The 17280-nt window shown below is 42.6% G+C and overlaps 2 protein-coding genes across 2 annotated transcripts; both read right to left on the minus strand.

Annotated features, from left to right (window-relative positions):
- Positions 1–6934: 6934 nt before the first annotated feature.
- On the minus strand, positions 6935–9774 carry BCR41DRAFT_315054 (S-adenosyl-L-methionine-dependent methyltransferase; the record flags this gene model as incomplete). Its single annotated transcript, XM_022021203.1, has 6 exons — positions 6935–7555; positions 7673–8144; positions 8260–8860; positions 9008–9095; positions 9256–9538; positions 9662–9774. The coding sequence occupies 6 exons, from the start codon at positions 9772–9774 to the stop codon at positions 6935–6937; spliced, it is 2178 nt and encodes a 725-aa protein (XP_021875376.1).
- A 2740-nt stretch (positions 9775–12514) lies between these two features.
- BCR41DRAFT_426855 (Lon protease C-terminal proteolytic domain-domain-containing protein) lies at positions 12515–16970 on the minus strand. Its single transcript, XM_022030786.1, has 4 exons — positions 15062–16970; positions 14658–14913; positions 14296–14493; positions 12515–14194 (listed from the first exon to the last, which is right to left on the minus strand). Exons 1-4 carry the CDS (start codon positions 16802–16804, stop codon positions 12633–12635), a joined length of 3759 nt encoding a protein of 1252 aa, XP_021875377.1. The 5' UTR covers positions 16805–16970; the 3' UTR covers positions 12515–12632.
- Positions 16971–17280: the final 310 nt, after the last annotated feature.

Consider the following 17280-nt stretch of genomic DNA (forward strand, 5'->3'; position numbering starts at 1 on the left):
AATATGTTAAGTCCTACAAGGGAGACTTGCAACGCAAGCACCCAAGCTGAATCCTTAACTATGAAAAGTGCCGCCACAGTACACATGTGGTACAATATGCCTCTTTGAGAGCTACTGAAATAATAAAGGGGGGCAAGGGGCTGGTAGTATTGTAAAGCTATATACGGACATGGAACTTCCATCTCAGCAGCCACTGCAGAACAGAGAAAGTCCTAAGTGCATTATGATATAATACGCCTTAGTCCTGGTTCTGCAGAGGTGAGGGCTCCTAAAAGCCCTGACAAATGCTGCCAAGAGGCTTTTTACACGAAAAAGTTAAAGAAGGGGTCCACAAAGCAGCTCCCATCGAGACACACTGTAGCGACACTTTTTTTTTTTTTTTTTTTTTTTTTTAAATCTTTAAGAAAGAGAGAAAAAAAAAAAAAAAAAATCGACTTGATTTGCTATTGAGGAGTGACGATCGGGGATCACCACTCTTCGCTGCAAAATCAAGCCAGCTCCGCCGTGAAACAGAGCCTGTCAAGCGCTCGGCTATGCTTAGGGAATTAACCAGAAGCAGTGCCTCAGCTTGGATAGGAGAAGCGGTCAATGAAGGACCGAGTCTCTTCATTTCGCCTTCTCAAAGGTGGAAAGACTTCTACATGAAAAGATATCTGTTTTCGGACCTCTTCAAAATTTAAGATGAGTACTAACTTCCCCATACTGGTGCAAGGTTTGCATGTGTTTGCCATACCAGCCCTATAAATAAAATTAATCTGTCGGAACTGGAACTCATTAGTACCTACCTTACTCGGGACGATGTTCTAGGTAATGGAAAGTGGCTCATAAAAATTAAAGCGGTCACTCCCTCTACGCTACCAAAAAAATAGCCTGCCTCAGTTGGAGGAGATTATAATAGAAAGAGCGGGCAACAGATATACTATCTAACCCCGTGACACTATACTAGCTGTAGAGCCCAACCTTATAGTGAATAGAGTTGACCGCAAAAGTGATCACGAAATGTTCTTTTTTCGACATTCATTTCTCATTCTCTACACCTCTGCTGCACAGGCAATGATAACTAATAGTCATTTTATGCATGAGCCTCATGTAATATCATGCAAATTGTATGTTTACGATTGTCTTTACGGCAGTGAAGCTATCTTAATATTTAATCAGAGTATTATCATAGTAAAGGCCGAAAAGTGATTAGTTGACATTCAGCGAAGCCATAATTATAATTCCCTTTAATGCTCCCGCAATGATCATTTCAGTTCATCTGAGAAGCAATTGAGATCAGGGAATGAGCATGTAGAATGTGGGCAAAGTAAATAAGAGGGACGTGGAGAATGAGAAATGAATGTCAGAATAAGATCATTCCGTGATCACTTTTGTGGACTACCGTAGCATACGAATAAAAATATCTACACAGACTACACCATATAGACACATATAGCATGCCTTCGGAGCCTCTCTTATGGTATAGACGATATCTTACCGTTTGTGCTGAAAAATATAAAGACTCTGTAACAGTATATAGCCTTAAGCCTATAAAAAGGCTTGTTTTAATATTTATAATAAAATCACCTTTTGTCTTCACTACCTATTACAGACTCCTATTGAGCTTTAGCTCGCATTACATTGCAAGTATATATCAGTCAGATTAAGCCATAGCACTGACTTGATCATTAAACACTCTGTATGAAGTAGGATAATGTAAATGGATATTACATTAGACAGATTATAAAAGTAAATGAAGGGATATAGAAGCAGAAATTGACAAACCTGGAAAGTGATCTGCGAGAGAGGGAAAGCAAGGGCAAGGGGAGAAAGGTAATGGTTGATAGGTATGATATGTTGGTAGGCGTGATGGACTAAGGCTGTTTTCCACTAGTTCATTGAGTGGTCGAATAACATCCGCATGGAGTAATTGGGAACTAAGCAAAAGAGTCGCTTAGCTTGAAACAACAGACAATAAGAAGAAAGAGAAGTAAATAATAAAACGATGAATGAAAAATAAAGGGAAGAATCGAAGTGCTATATACTGTAGTAATGGAGGAGCGACCAATGACAACCTGGCAAACACAACAAAGTGTACCAAAAAAAAAAAAAAAAAAAAAAAAAAGAGAAATGAGAGATAAAGAAAAAAAAAAAAAAAAAAAAAGGCAAGCAATAGAAGGGTAGGAACAGGTAGAAAAACTATCTGTTGAGGAGCGCAGAAGGAGGGGTTCGAAGAAAGTAATAAAAGAGAAGGCAATACCCATAAAAGGAAAATTTTATAGACTAAAAAAAATAAAATAAAATTAAGGGGCGACAAAGGACGGGGAAGGGTAGGTTCGAATTAAGCATGCAAGTCAAATGTCGTTGGCCAAAAAAGACAATAAAATTTGGCTTGATTCGAGCCTAGGGGAAGGAGGAATTGAACAAAAAGTATGCTAAAGAGTTTGTGATGGTTAGGAATAGAGAAAAGCCTAAACTTGACAAAAGACGACTCAGCATGCTATGTGTGATATAATGGCGAAGATATAGCATATAAGCAAGCTTATCAAGGGTAAAAACAGTTGTGGTAAGGATCTCGAGCCCTGCAGTAAAATTATTGTATGCTACTAGTATTACGCTTTTTAACTAAAATACGCCTGGCTAGCAAAAAGAGCAGGAGGAGTGAAAAGCTGCCCGCTTTAGAGGGAGCACAATATTTCACTATATCGAGGGGCGAATACCCAACAGACATTAATATTAGAGCGCTATGGTAACGCATCCGTACTGTTATGAACTCATAGGAAGAAGTCTGTGACAGTTGAAGACAATAGAACAAGGAATAGTAACAGTGGTTATTTTATTCTCTTTTATGAGCTGACATATGGATGCATGCATGGCAGAGCAGAATCCTTCGGAGTTAAATGATAACTTCCTAGCCAGGCGCTCTGTCCTCTGCTTTGTAGTAAGTCGGAAGACCGTTTTGTTTCCTAGGAGATGTTTATATATCATGCCACCACATAAGGGGAGAAATAAAATCCAAAGAGTAAGAGAAAGTTATGCTATAGGGTATGTGGGAGACAGGAGGGTATTGGTTATAAGAAAAAAAACGGTAGGAGATTGTGAAGAGTAGGACTAAAAAAGCTTTCGCTCAGTAGATGAATGGCGATTAAAACCACCAGCGCTCAGGTAACAGCAAATAGTACGCATGTAAGGGTACTTCTAGAGGTGGAGAGATTTGTACAGGAGCTCGAGCCCTCTGGTCAGGTGCTGACATAATAATAGTAATATTACGCTCCTTAATTCAGAGCAATAAGATCATATATTCAATGCCGTGAGATGTACCTTCATTGTGGAAGTAAATAACAAAGCGTTTAAAGAAGGCAGGCAAGACGATAAGAGTACATGAATAAAAACTACAAATGAAGGAGCGATGGCAGCCGAACTTTTGTTGAAACTCAAGTATATTTTCTATGTCCTTCACTCCTAGCAAAGTTACCCCATATGAAAAGAAAAGAAAAGAAAAGGGAACGAAGGAGAGTAAGAACGAGGTTATTTCTAGTTCCTTTGCTGGGAGTCCTTATATTCGATTGTAGGCGCTTTCTTTTTTCGCAGTCCATTCCGTCTGGAAGCAGAGTGCAGGGTGAAGAGGAGTTAGAGTGAGATGCATATATAGTAGAAATGAATGTTTCTTGGCTTAGAGAAGGGTTATTAGCATAGTGGAGGATGCTTTACTTTCAGAAGAGGCTTCTGCATCACGTCACATCAAAAAGAAAGGTAATAGTAGAACTACGGACTATTAGTGCTGAGGATGGAATCGAATGCTAGTGTGGTTCTAACAGTTAAAAAAAAAAAGTCAGACTGGAGGATGGTAATATGGTGGCAGATGGAGGATGCAAGGGAGAGCGCAGCGTAGGTAATTTGGTTTATCAGAGCTGTGCTTTATAGATGAGGAGCTTATTGACAGTATTTTCAAAGTGTAGAACTAGAGTATATCCCATGAGTATCATACGCCTAGTGATCGAGGGGACGCAAAAAGAGTTTACCTCATGTCTTTAATGGCGTGGAAGAAGTGGATGGGGTTATTACATTCATCTCTGAGATAACAGCAGCGAGGCTCATAAACTATGAGCCGAAGCCTAATTGCTGTAAGCGCTGTGGGCTCAGATGGCTAACGCCATATGAAACATGGATGTTGTACACAATGAAATATGCTGTAAAGGGATGTAAGGGATGTAAGAGAGGATGGAGCGATGTTGAATATGCTTTAGGGCCACGTCCTTTGCCAAGGGCTACCAATAGCACGGGGAAAGACCATGAAAGCTACACCGGTACGAGACAGCTTACGCACTTTAAAATAGAGCTCACACTTAATAAAAGATCGTCTTTTATCGCAGCCCCTGTGGCAGAAAGCCAAGCAGTTAAGCAGTTATCAAGCTCATTTTTGATAGTGATGGAAACAAAGGAATGACAGCGAAGGTGGCTAGGGCAAGAGCTAAAGTATTAAGAGGAGAAAGAAGCGCTGGGGCAGGATGGTAGGATCAGTAGGAAGATGCATTGAGACAGGACGATGTAATCAAAAAGAAAGAAGAGCTTGGGCAAGGGGATGCGGATATATGAAATAGACTTTCTTTAGAGATTGATCAGGACAAAGGAATGATGATTGGATCAGGAGAAGCTGGAAGGTCCGGTGGTGGACGGAGCACAGTTCACTTCTGGGTATGTTATAGAATGAGGCTAAATCTGCTCCGCAAAATGAGTGAAGCAAAGGTTACCTTTGTTAGAACTTTGCTTAAGCTTCTTTTAGATGTCTATTGCTGTACCATGAATGATAAGCTTGTTCCCTCCCTGCATTCATGTCCACAGTCTTCAGTGCCTGCCAGCGCAGGACCAGGATCAGTATTGGGACTATAAGCTTAGCTCGAGTCTTCTCATCCTACCATTCCAATCAAGTGGTAAGACTGAAGGTCATACTCTACTGCCCATTAGGGTCAAGGCAAAGAGCATAGAGGGAACCTTAGATCGCCTGTTTACTTGTTTTGATTGATCAGTCGAACAGGGATACTGCAAGCTGGTGCTATCAAGGACTTTGGCTTTGAGCAAGATAAAGTATAGGAAAGTCAGAGCAGAGAAAACTGTTTTTATTCATTATATCTGGATCCGTCTTAATCTATCAAGGTGATGCAGACGCTTCGAGACCAAATTCGAAGAGGTCTGTTGTAATAGGTTGGTACAAAGGACAAAGGGGCTCGCTCGCAGGAGTCAATGTTTGGAGAGGAACCCTGTCTAAGGAGATTCATCCATGCTCTATTTGGAGTGAGACTTCAGGATGGCAGCAGCCTTTGTTCTGGATGAGCTTGTTTTGAGTTGAGTTAGGCCTAGGAAGCCTTGAGGTAGGTTACATTAGGCTGCAGGAAGACAGGGTTGTCTGTCGAAAGTACAGCAAGGCAAACAGGGAAATGAGTCCTGTGTGGTTTGCAACAGGAGTTTAACTTGTTGTAAAAGTCTGGGCCAGCGAAGAGACGGACGAGCTGTCAGAGTTGATTAGAAGTATTGACAATGGGAGGATGGGATAATAGGATAGGATAATGGGCTAATGAAGATTGTTGGTTCATCGTGGGCAATGACGACTGTATGCTTCTAGGGACAGACGATGCGCGCCGCTAGATGAAGAAGCAAGGGTCTCGTGATAAGGGAAAGACTGGACTAAGGAACGAAGCACTCTCTTCTTTTTATCGCTGTCTAGCAGTGCTCAGCGAGTTTATTCCATTCAGCTCCAGAAATTGTTTTAAATTGTTTGTCATTACAATGTTTGTGAAGTCAGATGATAAAGCAGGGATCAATCACCTAGAATACCACTTTTGTTTTTTTCTTCTGTATACATCACACACGTCGCCCAAGTTCCTCAGTTTCTCAGTTCCTCAGTCCTCAATCCTTCGGTACAGCAGCATGCCACACAAAGCCAGCACTATCCAGGCAGGACAATGTGGCAGTCTCATGAACCAATGCATGCTCTTGGCAAGAGAGGGAAATGGATCCTCAGAAGAATCTGAAAAGCTAGTAGTTGTAAATGTTTTTTTTTTTTTTTTTTCTTGCAGCAGTCAGCAGTACTTTTTTTCTTTTTTGGTTCCATCTGTTCGGGCTAAGGATGAATATTCAACGCGATGCAAGTTAAATCTGCTTAAGAATGCTCAAGGGAGTGTACAGACATAAACATGCGTTGTTAAAAGATGTCGCTCTCCCTCTTCTCTCTCTTGCCCACTCCTCTCTTGAGCCTTTTACAATGATTATCCATCTCATTTACAGGTGTTGATATGCCAACCTCTTAGAGTCAAAGCACCATCTTTCTAGTGGCGGAGATGAAGCAGAAAACAATTGATTCCAAGGCGATAGAGCAGGAGAGCGCAAGCCCATGGAGATTCAGGAGTAGTAGAGGGCAGAAGAAGGTGGAGTGGAGACGATGTACCAGAATGATTTATGATGCAGTATCCGACTACAGGAGGAAGGGATTCTGGTTTAAGCTCATGCTAGCTTGAAAAAGGAAGCCGGCGCCACCCAAAGCCAATTCAATGGTTTTCACGAAGATTGCATGGAGTCGGCAGCATATTGCCAACTCTGTATGTTTGCCTAGACAGTTCAACAATCCAACTGGAAGGAGCTATTTGTCTCCAGCTTACTATCAGTAGATAACGTATTTTTATCATCAACAGGTAAGGCATTCTTATCAAAAGTTAAAAGGTTTAGAAGACAAATGAATGAGGTTGAGAGTCTAGCTTTCGAGAAATATTCCTCGATGGACTATAGTAATCAAGAATAATTCGTATACAGTATTATCTGTCCTAAACAAAATGTAAAATTTCACGTTGGTTGATGAGGTCTTTATGTATGTTGCATGTGAGCTGTTTATCAGAGGTCCCATTCTAGTCAAACTTTCTCTCATGTAAAAGTGTAAAAATATACAATGTCACGGTAAGGCAGGCTATGCAGTCTCTTCTTCCTCTTTTCCTGAGGCTGGCGCTCCTTCGTACCGATCTACCATCGGTGAATCATCTGCCGATAAGTCTGCCGATGTCTCAACATCAACATCCGCATCACTCGTTGTTGTTGCTGCTGCTGCTGCTGCCTTGGCTGCTGTACCCTTGGCTCCACCTTCAACCACATGAGGAGAATCCACACAATCAACACCCAATCGCATAGCAAGACTCCGGCGCTCTTGTTTATTCAGTAACATATTGAAACTGACTTGAGCCTTCCAAACCGGGAAGACTAATTTACTCTTCACAAAACCAGTAAGGCCCTGACCTTCCCATCGAGGATTAGGCTGGTCCTTGTCCTCCTCCAATTCTGGATCAAATTCAAAGATGCAACATCCTGTAGGCAAAGCCGTCAAACGTTCCTGAATACTTTCTGGGAATTCTGAAATTTTGGGATAAGGTGCTTGAAGTAATGTGATAACTTCCTTGAGTTGAACAGCCATCACACGTGCGTCTGAAACAAACTGGCGCATCATGGCAATACCCTCATTATGAATCCTGAATGTACATTGTGCAGGCGAGTTGGAATCCTGACGAATAAACGTCCTCACTCCCGTATTCACCACCTGAGATTGAGGCAAATCATATCGCCAAAGGCAAAAGAAAAAAAAAGAGGAATGTCGTCAGTGAATTGCTCTCGCCATAAAATGGCGATAACGCATTTGATTTCTTGTATCATTTACCTTCAAACGATGAATGTCTTCTGATTTGAGGATATTCTTGACAGCCTCACTAACAAAGTAGATCGTCTTATTCTTCTCGCCTTCTGAGCGGACTAAAAACTGGTCTTTTGGAAAATCTTCATCCAGTCCATAAAATTTGGAAAATAGTTCCACATCCCCATTCTCAGCATCCAAGAACAAAAATGGCTCCTCCTTTGGCCCAGGGGCACCAAATCGCTCGGCACGTGTCATACGAGCTCTCTTTACAGGTTCTGAACCCTGGCCACCAGCTGCAGATGAATCTAGCTTGTGCTTATCTCCTGCAACGGCAGCAGCTTCCTCTCCTTCAGACGCCATAGCATTCTCATTTTCCTGTACTGCCACCTTTTCTTTCACAGATCGAGAGGAGTTGGGGACAACGAATGGTGCTGTCTTTTTGAAAACTGCGACGAAAAATCCCCCAGTATTCTGCAAGTGAGGATAAATTCGAAGACTAGACAATGAAGACGACAATATTTAGCATACGTTAGTGATATGACTAAAAAAAAAAAAAAAAAAAAAAGTTCTGACCAATTGAGTATTAGTAGTTCGAAGTCCTTCCTACGTACCATCTCTCTAAGTGTAAATTGTCTGCATTACTAGGTGGCCACATGCTTGGATAAAATCTGCCTCTGGCATCCTTTGGAATGTCCTCAAATTTCTCCATTATTTGACCATCCTTCGTAAAGACCTTCCAGTCTGACAACCCAGGACGACGCTTCAACTGGGGCAACTCATTGCTGACATCCACCAGTTCTAATGTTCCATTCGCACGGTTCAAAATCTCTGCAACAACAGCTTCATTTTCCATAGGGTTAAACGAGCAGGTCGAGTAAACAATGCGTCCTCCAACTTTTAGCATCTGAACGCCACGCTGTAGAATGTTGACTTGGGTATGATGAAGTCCCATAGCGCCTCCATGAGTCCAATTAGTCCAGATCATTGGATTCTTACGCAGAGTAGCATCGCCACTGCAAGGAACATCTGCCAAGACACGGTCAAATTCAAAAGGAATAATATCGCCTGCTTTGTTTGGCGCAAGTTTCAAAGAGGGCATCAGTGAGGCATCATGATTGGTGACAATTAAACAAGGACTCTGAAGACGCTTGGTCTGATGGATCAACATATGACTGCGTCTGTAATCTGCATCATTGGCCACAATCAATCCAGCTGTCAGTTTTTTCAAAAAAAGAAAAAAAAAAAGAAAGTGAAGCATGCGAATCCGAAGAAAACACTGTGTTAGAGAGGATGACGGATAAGCTCAAATTTGTCAAGAAAATACGCCCTCCTAAAAAAGAAAAAGAACATGACACCTACATGGAACGACCTTGTATTGTTCATTGGCGTGAACCATCTCAATAATCTGGGCAGTCTTTGATCCAGGAGCAGCACACATATCCATGACCTAAGTATGTATAACGCTTTCAAAGTCAATTTTTCATCATAATACTGAATAAAGATTTTTTTTTTTTTTTTTTTTTTTTGCTTGAACCGCATTCAAACTAGTTAAGTTGATCTCCAATAGCCCTACAGTATGAAAGCCTCTAATCCAGATCTTGACTTACCCAATGCTGAGGCTGGACATCCAAGAGAAGAGGGGGGATCATACTGACAGCCTCCTGACGCGAAATGTTGCCGACCTCTGTTTCAGCGACGAGGAACTGATGAAATTTAGTATACTCGGGACTCTTCTTCAGCAGAGTACGTGAGACATCGAAGTGCCAGCCGAGCTCATCAGGATACCAAGGCAAAGGACGAGGAGGATCAGCCACGACACCATCGACTGAAATATTGGCCAAGTGCGGAACAAAAGCATTCTTGACTGTGTCACGGATCTCTACAGCATGGCTACAGGCCGAAATTAGTCAAACACAACGTCAGTTCCAGTAATGACATGGCGGTAGTCTTTTTTTTATTTTTTTATGAAAAAAAAAAAAAAAAAAAAAAAAAAAGTTAGTTGCTGATCATTACCTGCGTGTACCAGTAATACGGAAAGTAGTAGGGAGGGTAACTTTGAGATGTTCCCAAAAGATGGGCCACTCCTCATCGGACATAATCTTTTGTGCCTTGTAGTACTGCTCCATTTGCTCATTCTCCTTCTTGACCTCAGCGTAGCCCTCGCTGGGATCACGCTCCTTACGAGGAGTTGCATTCTTCCTCTTTGAAAATCGTCGACCCATTGCAGTCTTTTCCAGTGAAGTGAAGGCCTGTCTTACTTGTATGTTAGTAGGAGCAAAGGTGAAGTGTTTGTGAAGAGCTGGAGCAAAGGCAAACAGGAAGCGGGAAGGCATAAGGGTTTGTCCTTTTGTGTACTTTGTCCAACTTATTTGTTGATATTTGTGACTGTTCCTTTCGATCTTATGCACAGCTCTTGTTTGTATTCTTTGCTTGGAATGAAATCATGCAGCGGGCCATCCTTTCACAGGATTCATTCCTTGTATCCATGTGTCATTCGTGTCAGGTAGCAGGGGATACTGGAATCGTAGTATTGCAGTTGCCTCGAAGCGGTTTAACGTCTTGTTTATCATGATGCAAATATTCAGTCGAGACATATCATTTTACCATCATGCTCCTTACAAGGTCATGCAATAATTCAGCCACACGCATCAGAAATTCATGAGCACTCATGGTGTAAATACCCCAAAGATCAATTACCCTTCTCCCATTAATTTCAATTCAAGAATTACATGCTTCGACTTCCTATGTAGTAATTCGACCGGTGATAACACTATTCTCATATGTCATCGTCAACGTCATCATTACCAAAACAAAGGACTGAAAGCAAGGAAAAGAGGACCTTCCATAATGGGATCTACAACTGAATACTCTACCCCTGACACTAAGTCTTGATCACGAAGTTCGTTGGCGTATTATTGCTCAGTTGATCAATCGACCACATACCACTTATTTTTCTCGACACCTTCATGTCCTTCGTCCATCACTTGAGCGAGGATGGATCATTTTCAAGGTGGAAGATCAAGTTTGATGAATGTCTCTTCTGAAACAAGCTGAACAGATTGAGCAGACTAAAACTACTGTATCGGAAAGAAACAGAGGCACTTAGGGACAGGATCGGTTCAAATGGAATGATATTGACAATCGAATCATCATTGAAATGTGTCGGGCTGGTAAGAGCCGGCCCGTGATTGACGAAGCCATCAATCGACCCTATTCATCCTGTTACTTACGTTAATATGCTGCTTTGGATTCAACTTTTCACACACCTTGGTCTCAACGTGTAATGAGCTTGTCAGTCAGAGCAAATCTTGAAAATAGATTACAAAGAAGTTAGGAATACAATCACTCACCCTGAAGGCGAAATGGAAAAACTAGTCTCGGCTTGATAATACTATTATTTTTCCTACTATGGCTGCTGCTGCTTTCGATCACATTAGTATAGAACATCACAGCAATTACACCAGCCGAGATAAAGATGGTGAAGACAATGTCATGGTTTAGAAGCGGACGATGCATGAAAATGAACAGGAAATGAAGATCATTGTTATTTCGAGAAAACATTACCACTTGTGGTATAAATGCTACCAGCAGTAGTATGCTTATTGGTCAAAAGAACAGTAAGGCCAGCAAATGGATTACGTTCTCAGGAGCTCTTTAACAAATATAGTCATGGCCAATGGGATCTCATCCGTTTCTTAAACTTCTTGTCGATTCCACGCAACACATCCATTACATTTTCTTCCTTCTCTCCCCCTTCTTCCGCTGCCTCCACCAGAAGTAAACAACCCGCACCCCAAAAAGTCCAAGAAGTCACTGTCAGTTATCTCCGTCACCAATATACTCACCTCGCCCGCAATTATCCTCTTTGAAGCTTTGATCAGAAAATAATTATAACCCAACAAGCCCTTAAACACGGTGCACCCCTGACAAGGAACTACTATCACCATTAAAGGGAACGGCTCGTCTTTCTAGAATCCTTGCTGTGAGAGAATGTTGTGCTCGTTGGAAGTAGCTTAATATGCCTGTTCACCATCTTACAGCTAAATGGGCCGAAGCTGAACAGGACATGTCCTGACTTTAGCCGTATCTCAGGATTTACTGGATGCAATCAAACACCTGAAGGATCGAGACAGGGAGCATAACTAAATAATTTCCTGTCCTGGCAATAGGTCCGAAATGATTTGACAGATGCGTATGGCGTCTTCAGGACACTTTGCCAGCCTCACAGCAGCGTTACAATTTCACAAAGCAGGGACCTCTCAAATTGTAGACAGCTATAAAATACTGTGACCAGCTTTTAGGCCAAGATACGCATCTAGAGTAAGGCCTTTGGGGGATGATCGCAGATAAAATTCAACGTAGGTTATCCGTAACAGCCTGTGTGGAACATTGAGCATACCTTAACATGGATGCAGATATCATTTATGACTGTTGATACAAGACAATAATACTATCAAACCCACAAATCGACTTCCTGGCGCCATGAGAAACTCATACACCTTGTGGTTGTGTATTTGAGACGCATTATAAGCACGCTATAGCCACTACAGTTTGGTTACCTGAGAAGAGCAGGTTGTCACTGGGAAGGAGACTTGAGGTCGGTCAGGGGACGTGGCTGGGGGACAATCGCTTCTTATTTTCAAGGGCTCAAACCACTAGAGCCCCGCAAAGGATGAGCTACCAATGGGGCACAAAACTGCATGGCAGTGTCATCTATGCTGGTGTCAACTTATCGATCCCTTGATGCCAAAGGAGCGGCTGAAGTCAGTGGACAGCTATCAAATTGTCGAAATAACTTCTTAACAAGAAATTATGGACCATTCAATGTAACATAGATATTTTAATAAAAAACTGGTTTTATCCTTTGCTCATTTCAAATATTTTGAATAACGGGTGGGTATTACGTTTAATGGGTAGATGGGCACTCACAAATTTCTATACAACTGTAAACATATTGATACACACATTTTTTTTTTTGTCCCGCTCACCAGCTCAGCATTTTACGCCAGCTAACACTTGTAGGTATGCCCTCATCTATCTGATTCGTCTTTGTTTTCTTCTTGTGTGTTTCATCCTTGCGTGGCTCACGATTATCGATAACGTCTTCTGCATCTTCGCTACCAGGCAGCTCCTTATTCCAAATAGAATTGCCCTCCTCTTCTGAGATCGAGTCACCAAACACCACCTTGTAAACATCTTCATACCATGCTGCCGGCACACCTGTCACCCCTTCCTTCACATTTTCGGGCAGCTCCTCCCAATCAGGCAAGTTAGCCTGTGGGAAGATCAAAGTCTTGACACCTGACCTCTTGGCAGCAATAGTTTTCTCTTTAAGTCCTCCAATCTTGAGGACCTTACCAGTCAAAGTCAGCTCTCCTGTCATAGCAATCGTAGGATCTAAGGGCTTATTAAGTGCCAAGGACAACAGAGATGTTGCCATTGTAATACCAGCAGATGGACCATCTTTGGGCGTAGCACCCTCGGGGACATGGAGATGGATCGCAGCCTTGTTGAAGAATCGGTTCTCAGGGAAGCGACGGCCAACTATATTCTTCGCAAAAGTGTATGCGATTGAAGTCGATTCTTTCATCACATCGCCCATCTGACCCGTCCTCAGAAAGTTGGGTCGTGACTTTTCAGACAGTCTACCATCGAGACATGACTCGATATAGAGTGCAGATCCTCCCATGGAGGTCCAGGCGAGGCCCATGACCACACCAGGGGGTGTGGCCTCATAAAGTCTGTCTGCTTGGAAAACGGCAGGACCAACATAGCTCTTGAGATTGTCTGCCGTGATGTCAACACGGACGTTGGAAGGGACCTGGAGCTTGGGTGGTTTATGGCTGTCACTATCCTTGTTCTTGTCATCGTCCTTGCCTTTCTTGCCTTTGCCTTTCTTTTCTTTGCTGTCCTTCTCCGATTGCTTATTGTTCTTTGCAGCTTCCTCATCGTCCATCAGCTTCTCGTCTGGAACCTGCTTGATAATACCTGCCAGAATCTCGTCACCAGTTTGTTTAATTTCTTCATCTACTTTCTTGTCTTCCTTCACAATCTTCTTCCTCTTAGTCTCTTCTTTATCCTCAGCCTTCTTCGATGATGATGTAGATGTAACACGTTCAACATCTGGCAAATCCTTCACAATCTGTAGCGCAGCCTTGCGGAAGACCTTGTCAATCTGTTTCTTTAGGTTACGAACACCGGACTCTCGACAGTAATTCTTAATCAATGCCTCGATAGCATCATCGTGCAGTGTCACATTGGCCTCCTCCAATCCTGCTGCCTGCTTAGCAGCGGGCGCCAAGTAGCGAGAAGCAATTGCAACTTTCTCATCAGAGATATATCCCGAAAGCTGGATAACCTCCATACGGTCCAAGAGAGGTCCAGGAATGGTTTCAAGTACGTTAGCCGTGCAGACAAAGAGAACCTTGGAAAGGTCAATCGGCACATCCATGTAATGGTCCAAAAAGGACCCATTCTGTTCAGGATCCAACAGCTCCAATAGTGCAGATGCTGGGTCTCCTTGATGACCGCGTCCAACCTTGTCCACTATTTATAGCATCCATCATATTTCCGGTACATAGCATTTTAATATTAATAGGCACAAGTTCACAAAAAACTAGCGAATTAATCATACGGCTCTTCTTTACCTTCATCAATTAAAATAAGAGGATTCTCAGTCTGAACCCGTTTGAGGGCTTGAATAACCTTTCCGGGCATGGCTCCAACATATGTTCTACGATGACCCTTGATTTCAGCCACATCAGTGAGGCCTCCAACGCTGAATCTATAGAACTCACGATCCAATGCACGCGCAATTGATTTGCCAATCGAGGTCTTTCCCACGCCTAATAGAAATGTACGAGTTCCCAAGAAGATAAAGGACATCATTAACCAATAATGAAGTTTGTTAATCAACGATTTGAAAATGATCTAGTAATATTAAAAAAAAAAAATAAAAAAAAAATAAAAAATAACCCCCTCTCTGTTGCTGTTAGGAGAGAAAACGTACCTGGTGGTCCAGCAAGACAAATGATCTTGCCCTCAACAGTTCCACGAAGGCGGCCGACAGCGATGAATTCCAGAATGCGATCCTTGACATCCTTCAATCCATAATGATCCTCGTCCAATACACGTGTCGCATGGCGAATATCATAATTCTCAGGTGATCGCACACCCCATGGTACGTTAGTCAACCAGTCCAAATAGTTCCTTGTCACATTAAACTCGGATGCCGCTGGCTCCAAATGCTCCAGTTTTGTAATTTCCTGTAATAATAATAATAATAATAATAATAATAATAATAATAATAATAATAATAACAATAAAAAACGTTAACAATACTATAAGCATTTGCTTGTCTGATATAAAGAAGATTCCATTAAAGAAGGAAAAATAGTCTTGATATGCTCATACCTCATCAAAGACCTTTTTGACCTGTTCAGGCATAGCCAGCTTGACACTCTTCTCTCTAAACTTCTCAATGAGCTTATCTTTACCATCAGACTCAATTCCAAGTTCCTTTTTGATGCCCTTGAGCTGCTCCATCAGATAATATTCTCGTTGACGCTTCGCAATCTTGTTCTCAACATCCTTGCTGATCTTACTCTGAAGTTGAGCATTCATCAGTTCTTTCTTCAACACCAACAATGCCTTTTGCATCCTATCCTCGATTGATAATGACTCTAAGACTGACTGCAGCTCCTCTGGATCGCCCTGTGATACCGCTGTTGCGAAATCCGCCAACTTGGCTGGCTCCTCAAACACATTGCCTGCAGACTGTGACATGGAAAAGTTGGCAATCTGATCCCGGAACAATGGGTTCAGACCAGCAATGTCCTTAAAGACGGCTACAATCTCTGAAGTGATAGCACGGATAACCTGATTCTTGCGATTGTAAGGTAGATCGATCATATTCTCGACATTCGCCAACGTCACCGCATAATCCTTGGCCAAGAACGCTGTCGGCAAATGTGGAGAGGGAGTACTTACAAGGCTATGTTCAACCACGTTTGGATCCGATCCTGAAGCCTTTTCATGATCAGTTAATGATGAATCGATTGAGGAGGGAGATGCTGATGATGACTCTGAAGAAGCTGCTGCAGTAGCCGCAATGGTGGTAGTTGAATCATCATTTACCTTTATGGTAATCGCTTGCGATTGAGCCTTATCAGCACCTTCTTCGCCAGCCTCCTTAACCATCAAACCCTCACGTGGGGCTTCTGACCCGTCAGGCATAATCAGAGGCGGCAGCAGCTCCTTAATTTTGATCCTCCTATGTGGATAGAGCACAGCTGTGATTGATCCTTCCTCGCTACCGGGACTGGCTGGGAAGATTGTTGTGATCTGTGCAAAGACACCGACAGAATGGATTTGATCCATGCTAGTGACTGTATCAATATCCAACTCTTCATCCTTAAGCAAGAATGCACCCACATAGGGTTGACCACGTTTCATTAATTCCTTGATTGCATTGGCTACAACTGGATTCTTGATCACAACTGCTTTGTAAAACCCAGGGAACAAAGGACGGCGGCCGATTGGTAGCGTCAAGACCTGAGGGTAGACCTCAGGGATGGCTGGTTTGGACAATGCATTATCAAGGATCCCACCTGAGCCAACCTCAAACGTAAATTTGGTATTTTTGCGATCACCACCACGTCCACCGCTACCACTACCCTCAGATCCTGACCCCGATCCTGATCCCGACCCAGAACTACCACCTTCTGATCCGGACCCAGAGTCCTTACCATCTGATCCATTCTTGCCATCATCGCCTTTATTAGCATTGTCATTTTTGTCCTTGAGGATGCGCACAGTGCTCGAGAAGGAACGACTAGAGAAGGTCAAGCCTTTAGTGGAAAGGAAGTGGTTTGTTTGGCTATGTCCATGAGAGATTCCTTGCAGCAGCGGTTGTCTTTTTAGTTGAGCGAGGCTGTGAAGGTTCTTGGAGCGCCCATTGATCAGATGCGCAGTCGAAGGCGACGATATGGTGGAGAAAGGTTGGAGATGGCCATCAAAGACAGACCAGGATGGGGGTGTTCTAGTGACGGACTGACCAAGCGTTGGGTTGACAGTCCTGCGCGGCAAGGCCAGCCTGAGCAAGTCAACTGAAGGCGAGACGCGTTTAGTGATAACAAGCACGGCGTTTGATGCCATTGTTGTCAATTGGATTAATTAACTGAATGTACAGATGTAAAAATGAAAGAGTAGGAACAAAAGGAAGTAATATAACAAGATAAAAAATAAGGGTAATGAGAAGACGGAGACGGAGACGATTCCGAATGGAGAAGAGAATGGAGGCGGCAGTTGCTAAGCAAAGAAGAAAGAAAGGGTTCCCAATGGAATGAACCGGAAACAATAAATTAAATCGTGACGACGTGACGTAATTAATATTCAAAAAATCTAACGCGTCAAAAAGCTGGTTCTAGGCACCATTTTTAAATTGATTGACGCGGAACCTGATAATCCGGTGAATAGTGTTCTTGTGCACAACTTAGATAGCGGAACCAAATGTGGAGGTCTCATTGTTGATAGCCAACAAGCGTACAGGCTAATAAATGCTCTGTAGTTTGGTTTGTTGATCCTACACTCCTGCGTTGAAGTACAAAGTCGTGTGTTAATTATTTTTTTGG

The sequence above is a fragment of the Lobosporangium transversale genome (genome assembly GCF_002105155.1).
Source record: "Lobosporangium transversale strain NRRL 3116 chromosome Unknown BCR41scaffold_83, whole genome shotgun sequence".
NCBI lineage: Eukaryota > Fungi > Mortierellomycota > Mortierellomycetes > Mortierellales > Mortierellaceae > Lobosporangium > Lobosporangium transversale.

Bases quoted from the DNA above. Each gene is read 5' to 3' on its own strand.
- BCR41DRAFT_426855 (XM_022030786.1), bottom strand. From the start codon at position 16,804: ATGGCATCAAACGCCGTGCTTGTTATCACTAAACGCGTCTCGCCTTCA. The intron at 14,914-15,061 runs GTATGAGCATAT...TTATTATTACAG, and splicing joins TCAAAAAGGTCTTTGATGAG to GAAATTACAAAACTGGAGCA. The intron at 14,494-14,657 runs GTACGTTTTCTC...CATTTCTATTAG, and splicing joins TTGTCTTGCTGGACCACCAG to GCGTGGGAAAGACCTCGATT.